The sequence below is a fragment of the Vulpes lagopus genome, chromosome 12, assembly GCF_018345385.1.
Source record: "Vulpes lagopus strain Blue_001 chromosome 12, ASM1834538v1, whole genome shotgun sequence".
Lineage (NCBI taxonomy): Eukaryota > Metazoa > Chordata > Mammalia > Carnivora > Canidae > Vulpes > Vulpes lagopus.
Window position 1 is genome coordinate 80,520,072 of NC_054835.1, and position 13,393 is coordinate 80,533,464.

Consider the following 13,393-nt stretch of genomic DNA (forward strand, 5'->3'; position numbering starts at 1 on the left):
GAGTCAGGAGACCTTGGTTTGAATTCTGGTTCTACTACTCTTCACTTGACTGACCTGTTTCCTCATCTCACAACCTTTACTTTACCCATCTATAAAAATGATTTGTTAATTCATGTGGCTGTTGTAAACTGGAGGTTAGAAAGTGCCTTGTAAACTGTAAATTAACACTGCATTAGAGTATAATTCATATAGTGTTTTTTTTCATATAGTGCTTTTAATGTTCAAAGTGTTTTCACAGAAGGATAAATATTTCGAGGGAAATCTTTCTCTGCCAGATGTTTAGATATATTGTAAAACCACAGTACTCGAAATAGCATCGTACTGGTACAGGCAAAGACTAATCAATGAAGAAAAAGTACAGAAAAAAGAAAAGGAGCAATTTAGTGTATAATAAAGGTGGCCTGACAAATCCATTGCACTATTTAACACACTGTTTTGGTACTACCACCTAGGTATTTTGGGGATAAAGCTGGATCTCTGCCCTACTGCAAAGTAAATTACAGATGAATAAAAGATAAAACTATAAAAACTGAAATAATAAAACTATAAAAAGAAAATGAAGGTGAATATTTTAAAGAGAATTTAGAGTATTTTAGAGAAAGCCATTTTTAGCTTGATACAAAAGTGAGAAATCATAAAAAAGATTGATAATTTGGCTATACAAAAAAATTAAATGTTTAACATTTAGGAAAACCTACAATATAAACAAGATCGAGAGTCAAATCATATTATTAGAGAAATATATGCAATTTGAATGATAAGCAGCTTTGATATTCTAGTAAGGATAAGTTTTTTATTTTTCCAAATCCACATAAAATAGACAAGAGCTCCAGAAGAAAATGGGAAAGGTCATGACCAGGCAATTCTCTCCTATTGGATTAGCAACCATTAAAATGATTTACAACGCTGCATCATATTAATGCTGTGGGGAAATACGCATACCTGTGTATACCTATGTACTGCTGTTGAGAATGTGAACTGGAGCACTTCTGGAGTTTAGTCTAAAAATTAATCTTAAAAATGCATTAGGCCACTAAATTTGATATAAGCAAGTGATTGAATAAATATATGGAGAGAATATACAAATAGAAGAATTTTAAATAGTCTTCAAATATTCAGAGCATAGCTCTCCACTCTCCTAACTCCTTATGTGTGGATTAGACATAGTGTCTTCTTCTAAAGAGTATGATATGGAAAAGGGAGGGAATAACTTTACAATGTTGAAACCTGATGAACACTGCTTCAGCTGGGTGATCAAGTCAACAGTGATAAGTCATATACTGACAGTGTAATGAACCCCCTTCATGTGATGGAATGAAAATGATACTTTTCCTCTTTGGTCTTCTTCCCTCCCCAAAACCTGTAACTCCACTCTAAACAAGAGAAAATATTGGGGAAAAAAAGGCCACTTGCAGTACTCTGCAAAATGTCAAGGTTCTCGAAAACAAGGAACATCTTAGGAACTGTCATAGAGTCTCTCCCCAAATCACTGATTCAGCTACTTATTCTGATCTCATTAAACATTTAAATGATATACCTAACTTCATTTGGTCTAATCCCATGCTAACTAAGCAGTTGTTTCATAACTTGGCTTCCAGCGAAGTTTGCCTCTGGGGGAAAATGTGTTAGACAAGCCAATGATTCAGTCCTTCAGCCATAGAGTTCTCATTATAGATTAACTTAGTGGTTCCTAAAGTGTGGTCCTTGGACCATTAGCACCAGGTATCACCTGGGAACTTAGAAATGCAAATTTTTGGATCCACCCTAGACCTACCTATTGAATCAGCAAGCTCTGACATCAGGATCCAGAAATCCATGTTTTGACAAGCCTGACAGGTGACTCTGTTACATGCTAAAGTTTTAGAGCCATTGGATTAATTTGTATTCTTAGGACTCTTTAAAAAGGTAAGTAAGCAGCCTTGAGATTGGTCAACTCTGACTCTGTGGGTTAAAGACCAGACTCTAGTCCATGGTCATAAATGAATGCAAAAGGTCCACTTGTGGGGTTTCCTGGCAGGCCTTTTCAAGTGAAAGCCTGACCTAGCTTTGCATATTTTCTATGCCTATCATTGAACCAGAGTAAGATGTTGTCTAAACTATGTTATTGTTGACATGCAAACATGTCTGTTAACACCTGCTACCTGTGTATTTAATTGGACAAGAAAAAAGGAAAGAAGGCAAAATGGAAAGAATTAAAAAGGCAATTTCAAGGAGATCAGTCATAAATGCTCAACTTGAACAAACAGCAGACTTCCAGCCTTTGAAGTCATAATCATATAAAATAAGAATTTACCCAAGAGTTTTCTAATGCTTTTCACTTATAACTTAAAAAATGTAAAGAACCACTATACTAGAAAGTTAACTTGGAAAAAGCCCAAAGAAACACATCTTTTACTATACAGGGAATTAAAATATGCAGAGCATTTAGTAATTACAAATAGATCACAAAATATTAGATTTATTATCAAATTTGTTTTATGATGGAATAAAGAGCAAAGACAAATATTAACTTACCAGAGATTCAATTCTTCCACTCAAAGTCCTGTATTCTTGTGTCCCTGGTGAATTTAATTGATTACTATATTGGACATTTAGGATTTGAAAACTGCTATGGTAAAAGTAAGACTTTTGATCTGGAAAACAAAGAAAAGGCAGAGTCAGTCTCACCACTAAGTACTTTAATTTACTCTGGATTACGGGATGCTATATTACACAATTAAAAAAATTTGGTTCTCTTAGAGAAAGCCCCAAACTTATTAGAAATGTAGCTATAATAAAATTATTTTCTTTCATTGTTTTGAAAAACTGACAGATTTAAGAAATGTAAGGATGTAAGATGTAAGGATGTAAGGATGTAAGAAAACGAGAGCAGCATTATTTGTGAAATTAAGTTGCTGAGATGTATCATAATTTTCATTTTTACTATGTTTTAGGGAGATTTATGATTGCTGATTTATTCATTCAAGAAGTATTAATGAATGTCTATAATATGCTATTATTCATTTATCACTAAGGAATAACCCAAAGGAATTCTGAATAGTTTTAAAAATTATTTCAGAGTGAAATAAGTCAATCGGAGAAGGACAGTGTATGTTCTCATTCATTTGGGGAATATGAATAATAGTGAAAGGGAATATAAAGGAAGGGAAAAGAAATGTTGGGAAATATCAGGAAGGGAGACAGAACATAAAGACTCCTAACTCGGGGAAACGAACTAGGGGTGGTGGAAGGGGAGGAGGGCGGGTGTTGGAGGGGAATGGGTGACGGGCACTGAGGTGGACGCTTGACGGGATGAGCACTGGGTGTTTTTCTGTATGTTGGTAAATTGAACACCAATAAAAATTAATTTAAAAAAAATATTTCAAATAATTATCGTTGTAGAGGAATTGATGGCTTGTCCTTAGTTTTTTAGACTAAGCTAGAAAATAAGGCTTTGAACAAGGTAACAGATTGGTTGTCCAGTGTGAATTGTTTTTACCAAAAATAAGCCTTCCAGAGGACATATTCAGCCATGTGAAGAAAGTAAACATTTCCAAAACACGCTGTATACATCTTAGAAACGTTATGAACATGGATGTAATTTAACCTGTCCCAGGAAAAATCTCTGCTTTCTTTTGATCATTCATATGTATAATTTATGCAGAGAATTACCTCAATCAGGGGAAAGAGCTGGAGAGCCTGGTGGAAGGGTAATATAGTCCTTTGTGGTGGAAGGACAAGTCTTTTGAGGGCAATGAATGGTCACTGGGACACATTCTGAAGAGCATTAACCTAGACTCCTCCACCTGTGTGATAATATAGTGCCATTAAGAGTGAAAATTCATTAATTTATTGGAAATTTGAGGTTTCATGCCTCTGTAATTCACCTTAGATGTAGTCAACCTCAGGTGATTTGATATCAAAATGTAGCTGTAATTTTATAATTAGCATGACAGAAAAGATTATTCATTATCACTGGTTTTCCTAACGTTGGTAATTTTATTATAGCCTCCAGAGTTTTTCAACTTTCACATAAACAGTTTTGCCGATTTACAAGAGAACATACAATAAATTGTGTTCTGTCTCTCCATACTTATACATACCCATATACCTACACACATACTCACACATGTGATTTTAATGATTTACAGAATTATAACTGGAATAAAATAACCCCAAAGTGCATTTTTAAGTGAAAAAAGCAGATTACAGCATATATTATTTAGTGAATTTGACAGATTTAATTTATCTACATTAAAACATCTGAAAGAATATTCACTGAGATATTAAGAACATTATGAGTAAACAGGGTATCATGTATTCTTTATATTGTTTCTTGCCCATGTGTCCTATATTTTTGTATTATAGTAATAATAAGAGAAATAATAAGAGATTCTTTTTATTTTTTATTTTTTTAAATTAATTTTTATTGGTGTTCAATTTACCAACATACAGAAAAACACCCAGTGCTCATCCCGTGAAGTGTCCACCTCAGTGCCCGTCACCCATTCCCCTCCAACACCCGCCCTCCTCCCCCCTTCCACCACCCCTAGTTCGTTTCCCCGAGTTAGGAGTCTTTATGTTCTGTCTCCCTTCCTGAAAGATGATGGATCAAGAAGATGTGGTCTATGTATACAATGGAATATTACTCAGCAATTAGAAACGACAAATACCCACCATTTGCTTCAACGTGGATGGAACTGGAGGGTATTATGCTGAGTGAAGTAAGTCAATCGGAGAAGGACAAACAGTGTATGTTCTCATTCATTTGGGGAATATGAATAATAGTGAAAGGGAATATAAAGGAAGGGAAAAGAAATATCAGGAAGAGATTCTTTTTAAATTTTGTTTTTACTTCTTATCTTTCATAATGGTCCCCTCAAGATTGTTTTATCTGGAGAAAGATCATGAATTAACAAATACTAACAGATTTTTATATGTTGAAACTTAAAGTTCTTTGCAATATATCACTTTTACAATTTTATTGGGTTATTATATGAAGAAGGAAATAATGATATTAAATGAGAAAACAAAATAGGCAAATTTTGGCTATTTTGGCTAGAATAATTCTTGCCTGGGTAATGATGTTTATTATGCTAAAAAAAAAAGAGAGAAAAGAGAAAAAAGTACTGATTGAAGGAAAATATAGACATAAAAATATATTTAGGGATATATAAGACATACAATTATGTTATATTAAGAAAGAAAAGTGACAATAGAAGAGAGAATGCCAGACTTTTCATCTGAAGACATATTTAGCTATTTGGTTTGAAAAGTAGAACTTTGAGTCTTCTAAGTACTTACCAAAAGCCAGGAAGTGGATGAGTAGAGCTATGGTTACGGCCAGGATTACCACCCCTGCCACAACAACGAAACACACTATATATGGATTCAGGAATCTTGAGCCTGATGGCACCCGTGCTGGCCTTAAAACAAGAGAAAATGATCAGAGACTAATCCTTTCACTCAGAGAAGCCATTACTTCAGTGCTAATGAACATTTTCTGCCTTCCTAAGTCTTTTAGCCTGAATATAGTTTTGTTTTGTTTCTTTAAGATTTTATTTATATATTCATGAGAGAATATATAATCCCCACAGGGAGCCTGATGAGGGGCTCGATCCCAGGACCTGGGGATCATGACCTGAGCCAAAGGCAGACGCTCAACTCCTGAGCCACCCAGGTGCCCCAACATAGTTCTATTTATAGGAAACAACATGATTCTTGATCAGGATATGATCCTGAAATTGAACCTGAACTAACAACATTCTCCTTAATGACTTTTCTTTCAAAATTTTTTCCAGCACAAAAATGCTGACATTTTGGTAGTTTGATGAAAGGATAAGTAAATCTGGCCTATGCTTTGCAATTATTTTCCCTTCTTCTGCCAGTTGATGAGGTTCTCAAGAGTAACAACTAATTGTACTGTTTTATTGTCTTTCCAAGACACTATGTTGGACACTTACTATAATAAATCTCCCTTAACTGGGCACCATCTCCACCAGTGTACAGAAGGGGAGTCATTCTGGGTGGGGAGAGGGGCAGAGGGATTCAGAACGTAGCATTTCTCACTGTCATATTCTCTATATTATTAAAAATGGGGTGTGACCAGAGGTTAAGTGTTCAGATCTAGGAGAGTAGCAAGCTCCTGAAGTGAATTAGAACTGTCCCAATAGCAGATTTGTGTGATTTATTATTTTCCACCATGAATTTGTCAACTGCAGTCTAAGCCAATACATTTGTGCTAATATAATATCTGGTAATTATTAGGTCCTATCTTCTTCACCCCCTCCCCACAACCACATACACTTGCACTGGGGAGGTAACCAGAAGGGCTGTGTGAATTTTTGTTTTATCACTTCTTTGCTTAGGGATCATGTTGTCATTTATCTGAGACTTTCCTATTCTGACAAATGATATTAATAATATCTGCCTCACAGGCCGTCTTGAAGATCATTGAGGTTATGTTAGGAAATATATTTCTAGTTAAATAGGTTATCTACTAGGGCATGTGCCTCTTGAGGGGAAAGACAGTATGCATGTTTATGTTTCTGACACTTTGCAGAGTGCCTGGCACAAATAGGCAGTTCATAAATATTCATAATATTTAAAAATATTTGTTACATAGGTTAACTTCTGAGCATGTTTCAGATATAAAGCCTTAACATAGCTGAAAAGCAGTTACATTTAGCAAGAATATAGTCTTTCATTTTTCCTATCTGTTTTGCCAACATTCTGATGTAAGCGTTAAGAGAATACTCTGAGGTTCAGTGATTCCCAGACACTTAGTTTCCATAGCAGGGTTGCCTGATGTTGTTTGGGCTCTACACAACTCACAGACTTACAGAAGAGCACTTCCTGGTGTTTTGCAATGTACCACCTGCACGTTGTATTCTGTGGTTCTGGGACCAGTAACATATCAGGCGATCGTTAGAAGCCAACCTAGACTTGGCCAACTTTCAGTTTTGGAGAATAAAGACATTAAACATACAGACCATGCTCAAACATTATCAGTTAGTGAAAGGTCATTCATGTGAAGTAGGAAGGACATAGTCTCAGGCTAACATAAAATGAGTGATTTAGCTTTAGCTTTATATCTTTTTACTATATTGCTCTTATTTGCATTTGGAAACTCCTCCTGTGATAAACTCCAAATGGAAAAAATTGGCACTTTAACCTTTGCTGATTCCAGAGACTCAGTTTACTTATCTGTCACCATATGTAGTCACTGAGCCAATGACATGCAATCACAAATGCACAGTGTTTGGCATTTATTATGTCAGTAAATGTTAGTGGGTGCTGAGTAGTGGCAGAGCCAAAAGGAGACAGAATTGGGGTCCAGGGTAAACCCCAAAGCCTGAATAATTTCCAAACTGATTGATCCTTTTCCTCAACCGGAAATGAACTAATGTGTCAAGATTTATGAGTGTGGAGAAGTGCTGACAAACAAGGAGTAAGCTGGAGGCCGAAAACAAAAACCAAAGGCTAGAGTCAGCATATGCTGGGTTAGCTTGGATGAGGCTCCCATGGGAATGACTTTAGCGCCGACTTTGCTTCAGTTCATGGAAAACACCTTAAACTCAATGACTAAAAAAGCAGCATGAGACATATGACTCAATAAACAATGGGTGTGTAGCTCAAATCACCTTAATCTCACATGCCATAATTAATTGCATAAGAATGGGATGTTCCACCCCGTAGAAACAGCTGAAGAATTATCTACTCTCTTGTTGGTAGCGCAACTTGTCATTGAACGTCTGTATGTGGTTGATGACAAAGCTTATGCTAACGCAAACTACGTTGTGTGCAATATTTACTTTGTTGACTATTAGAGATAAATGTTTGCAAACACTGAATTTTGACTCGATGCGATGGAAATCTGTGCAAGAAAATACTTTGCTTTCAAAGCTGGTTCTTGATCAGTGAGATTTTTAGTGCTTGTGTTTGAACAAAGTAAAACAAATAATTCAGTTATAACATGTTTAACCAGCTTCTCCTTCTCTTTCACTTTCATTTATTGACTTGGAAAAGTTAACAATGTTGGAAAATTTATTCAATACCTTTGAGAGTCTAAGCATCAGGCATTGAACATGTATATCGCCAGTCTTCACAATTGTAAAGCAGGTATTAGGATCCCTGTTTTGGGGATAGGGAAACTAAGGCTCAGAGAGTAAATAACTCAAAATTACTCAGGAGTGGCAGAGCTGAGAACTGAAACTAGGTTGTTCTAAATCAAAGCACATGCACTTCCTTTCACAGACAAGACCTCCCTCACACTACGGAAGACAGGAAAGCTTTGGGACTCTCCTATCTCTTTTGACTTCATTTGGGGGAAGCAAAAGTGATCAACATCCACTGAGTGCTAGGACTCTGTCTTACACATAGCAAGTGTGCAATAAAATAATTGTTCATTTAATTTTAATTTGAAAGAAAAATATTAATATATCAAAGTTATTTAGGAATATTAATTAATCTTTGCCATTGACACATAGTTATAACTGATATAGGGCTATGGATTAATAGAGCCATTGGCAATCGTTTCCATTATCTGCAAGAATGGAGGAAAACAGTGACAGGGTAATTGCAAATTCAAATGCATACGGTATGTATATAAAGCAAGAATTTGCAATGTACCACCTTATAGACTTATAGACAATTTTGTGTCCTTTTAAGTAAGATTTCAAGTATCATAGTAATCAAGATTTGGTCCATAGTCATCTTCTCCTGGGAAGCATTCTTCCTTGATAATCCCAGTTAAAGACCATGGTTTTAGGAAGCACTTTATAGGATAACATTTCCTAGGATAGATCCTCAGCCCAGAACTCTGTCTTTGAGCTCCATGCCATCATTGCCAGTCACCACCAGACATCTTATGGATGCTTTACAACTTCCCAAAATGTGAGAGGTCTGGGAATGGGGTGAAGGTGAGATATTTTCTCCCTGGATATTTACCAGTCTCAGAGGATTCCAACTGTCACTTGATCACCAAGCCTTGATTGGTGTTTCCAATTGTCCTCCCTCCAGAGAGGGATTTTGCAGCTCTTGGGCTGAAAGGAAGCTGTGTGTGTGTATGTTGTGTTTATGAGTGTATATCTCGCACTCACGCATTGTCCTCTGCTATTTTTATTTAGGTTGTAGGTGTGAGGAGACACTGTGTGTAGGGGGAAAGAAAGGTGAGACAGCTTCATTGTCTCTGAAATGAGAGCTTCCTTTTGCTTTCTCTATTGCCTGAGAGCTTTGGGTCTGGAGGCCTGACCACCAGGCCATGGGCTGCCCAAGTATGAAACCTAGAGGTGGTGGTTCATACCCAAACCACAGCCTGTATGTCTCTGGGGAGCTTCTTTCTTTAAAGGGAAGGAGATGAGGGGCTGTGAATTGGTTGTTAGTTTCTGAGTTTTACCTAGTAAAGTAGAATCTAAGGAAAAAAAAGAAAAAAAGAAAGAAACCCATTCTGAAACTGAACTTTTCTTCCAGCACCACACTCCCTACTATTTCTAAAATTGATGAATGTCACTACCATCTACCTAATGCCCTAAGTTGGAGAGCTAGGAATTAGCTGCACCTGATCCCTCCTGGTCACTTATCACATTCAAGAGGTCACACACAGTTTTTATCTTATACTTAAATCTTTTTTGCCTATGCCCTCTATTTTATTCTTAATTTTGACTGTTATCACTTGGACTTATATTACTTGAAATGCCTCTTAACCGGTCTCCCTTCTTCCATTAACTCAGTCATTATTACTGTCATTAATCAGTTAACACAAGAGGCATTTGGTGAGTGACTTCAATGTTCTAGGAACTGGAATACCATGAAAAGAAACAGACAAACATAGCAGTCCTAAGGGTGAAGGGAGAAGGAATGAATAAGATAAATAAAATAAGGGGAAAAAGCATAGAGGTGGGAAAGGAAGTTTGTATATGGTGCTGAAAATTTAGGTAGAGTGGCCAAGAAAGGCCACGCTGAGAAGGTGACATTTGAATAAAGACCAGAAGCAGGTGAGTTAGCAAGCTATGAAGATACCAGGAGATGAATGATTTCAGCAGAAGTAAGAATAGGTGCTGAGCCAGGAGCTTGCTTGGTAAATTTGAGAAACAGCAAGGCGGGGGGGCAGCTGGACTGGGGTAGAATGAACAAGGTAGAGGTGGTGAGCATGAAAGAGAGATAAGGTCAGAAAGATAGGAATAGGAGTTAGCAGGTGGGGCAGATCTTTTAGGGCTTTGCATGTAAGGGCTTTGGTCTGCCTTCTGAGTGAAATGAAAAGTCTTTGAGGGTTTTGAGCAAAGGAGTGACATCAGATCTATTTCTCTAATAGGATCACTGGGTGATGGGATGAAGAGGGGGATGACAGGTCATTCAGTAATTGAGGTGAGAAATAATAGTAGTTTAGAAAGCATGGTGGTAGGGGAGGTGGTGAGAAATGTCTAATTTGTATATATTTTTAATTAGCCCTAAAGGATTTGCTGATGATTCCCTTATGAAATATGGGAAAAAGAGGAATCTAGATTGAATTCAAGATTTTTATTTCATTCTAATCAACTTTTCAAATCCTTCCTGAGTTGTTTGAATTTACATCTTAAGTTTGGACACTCTCCCCTTCCCCTGCCTCACTTGACATTTATCTGTATAGCTTGTCAGATCCTCAGGATGTCATCCAAACCTTCCACATGCCACTGAAAGCCCTTCACAGTCCCCTGTGCAGCTTCAGCTCCTGCCATATCCCCTTCTTAACCCCAGCCAGCCCAAATGAGACAGCCACTTCTGTATGTGATGACCCTTTGCCTAGAAAATCTTATGCCTCAACTGTGTGCTAGATTCCCATTTTGTTCTTAAGGTAATTCAACCATCTTTCTTTTCCCTCCAGGTAGATACCTTCTTCTCCCAGAGCTTTCCCTCATCCGATCTCATACTGCCCAGTGAATTTCTCTATTCTAGTCCTTATTGCACCTGCCTCTAGGCTCTAACTCATGAAGAGTAGACATATATCTTGTCTGTCAGGACATATCCCATCCCTAGCACAACACCCATTACAGAGTCCACATCAGGAATTATTTATGAAAAAATCGATGAATGACAATGCAAAGAAGGGTTTAAAAAATTTGACTATAATTTGGAGGAACTTTATATAGGATTATATAATGTGCATTTTTGTTTTAAATACTGACAAAATATAGACTGGAGAATAATCTCTGCCATCTAATGAGTGCTTGCCATGTACCTGCACTGTGTTGAGTTTTTCTACATCATTTAATTTAATCCTTGTAAATAAGCTTAGTTTACAGATGTTGAAATAGAAGCTTACTTACTCAGCTAGTAAGTGATGAGCTGGAATGTGAATCCAGGTCTGTCAAGCTCAAACTGCAAATGTCCACATCAAATGGGAAGAGATTTTTCTGTTAATTATGTTGTTGTTGTTATTCATTTCTATCACTCTACCTTATTGTTGATGCAAGGAAATGGAAGGTTCAAAAATACTGCTGTAGACCTTATGTTACAGGATATTCAAACACATATATTTGAATATGTGTGTGTTTATGTTACATTATACATTGGAGTTATGAAGACTATGAGAAATAGTCCAAAGTAAAGGGACTTAGTTTATTTTAGTCCATTTCATTAACTCTAGATGTTTACCACTAGGCAGGAAGTAGAGACTACCTAATTCAGTATATTAACTTTTTTCAGTTGAGAAACACTGTGTTTAAACAAGGTCTTGTTTAGAAGCTCAACAATGGAAAACACATTAAATGGAATAGATTTTCTGCTTTAATTTGGGATGGGAGAAAAGGATCCCCTGCTCCTCTTTCCAGCAAATTTTCACTGATCTAGTCCAACATTTTTCTTAAGTTTTTTTCTTCTTGGTAAACTCAAGTCCAGTGTAAAAGGAAAGAGAGACACGAGGATTATTCCGATTGCATGGTGGCAGAGTCAGTGCCGCAGTTTTAAGACTTCTTGAATATATTTATTTTATTAAACCATGGTGCATTCTGAAAACTCTAGGTTCGTATGGAAGATTAGAATCTTACCCTTGAATCACAAACCCACACCACTTTATGTGTGTATGCCTTTGGAATGTACTATGTGACTTTCTTTTAATTTAGGGACTTATGTGCCAGTTTATTTTTTATCTTGAGTAGTTTTTAAATAAGTTTAAAATCACCTTATACTTTCTGAGGATACAGAGGCTGCTCAAGTAGTCAGGGACCTGAGCTAACTTATGTAATACTTTGGTGAGAATTAGGAAAAGGCAGCTTTTCTGGGAGACAGAGACAATTATAAAAGGGTGCTCCTTGGGCTGCATGCAGCTACCCTCTGGGACAGACAACTTGGCAAGAAGCATAGGCTCCTTCCTTCTCAGCTTCCAATCTTCCCCTGAGCCATGCAATTTTGTGCATTGCACAAACTTCACAACTGTATGTATATAGCAGACCTGAAGTGGTGTGTTGAAGTTCTGGAAACTTCTACGTATAGGAAAAGCCAATCCAGGATTCAAATTCTTCTCACAAAGTTTGCAAGTTGATATGAACAAATGACTAATGTGTGTGTGTGTGTGTGTGTGTGTGTACACACACGTGCGTGCGTGCATGCATATATGTATGTATCTAGTAGTGGAGTTGGGAGGTGATGATGTTTTATGAGATCCTGCCGCTAATGAAGTTAAGAGTGTGGACTCAATTGCTTCACAGGCTAGTTAAGCTTTTTCTTTCGTAGGATTTCATATATACTCTGGAACTCAGGTTCTTCTAAATAAATCAAGGTCATAGAATGAATCCCAGGAGAGAGTGTGGCCACAAGAAGGCAAATCTACCTTTATTGCTGGGGGAAAAATAAATGCCTTCTCTAATGATGCTCTATTCAAACTTGTCTAATTGGTCCTAAAATTGAAGGAATCGTTTTCTTATACTGGAAGTCCATGGGCCTTTTCTCCATTTTATTTTATTATACTATTGAAATGTATTTCAAGATAATTTACCACAATTATTGCCTGATTTAGAAAAATTTCATTGAGTCCTAGTGATTGAGGCTGCATTAAACAACTACTAGAGAAAGAATATATCGTAGGTCATGCTCCATCATAGTGTATCAAATCTTAATTTATTTGGACCCTGATAAGTTGAAAAATGGTTTTAGTTTTATAGTATTTTCTTTGTTAATAATGTTCACTTTATGTTTCTGCAATAAATAAGGCAGATACTGACATTTTTTGCAATTAAAAATGATTTCTTCTTTGATGAGATTTTCTTTGTTCCAATAGCAGTCATATTTTTGAAATAAAAGATTTGAGATATAAAAGATTTGTTTAGTTGACTTTAAAATTCTGAGCATCGTATTTAGTTCTCACATTGTAAAAGATTTTTACGGGGATGTGGAGAAAGACCTGGAGTTAGGGGATTTATATTGTAGAGTTAATCTTGTG

The 13,393-nt window shown here is 36.6% G+C and overlaps 1 protein-coding gene across 1 annotated transcript in view; it reads right to left on the bottom strand.

Moving 5' to 3' along the window:
* The window catches only part of TMPRSS11D (transmembrane serine protease 11D), a 36,631-nt gene extending 25,937 nt beyond the window's left edge, over window positions 1–10,694 (bottom strand). Inside the window, exons 1-4 of the mRNA XM_041726881.1 lie at window positions 10,637–10,694; window positions 9,284–9,391; window positions 5,284–5,409; window positions 2,515–2,633 (exon numbers count right to left, since the gene is read on the bottom strand). Coding sequence (XP_041582815.1) covers window positions 2,515–2,633; window positions 5,284–5,409; window positions 9,284–9,391; window positions 10,637–10,694 — 411 coding nt within the window. The remainder of the gene's footprint in view (window positions 1–2,514; window positions 2,634–5,283; window positions 5,410–9,283; window positions 9,392–10,636) is intronic.
* Window positions 10,695–13,393: the final 2,699 nt, after the last annotated feature.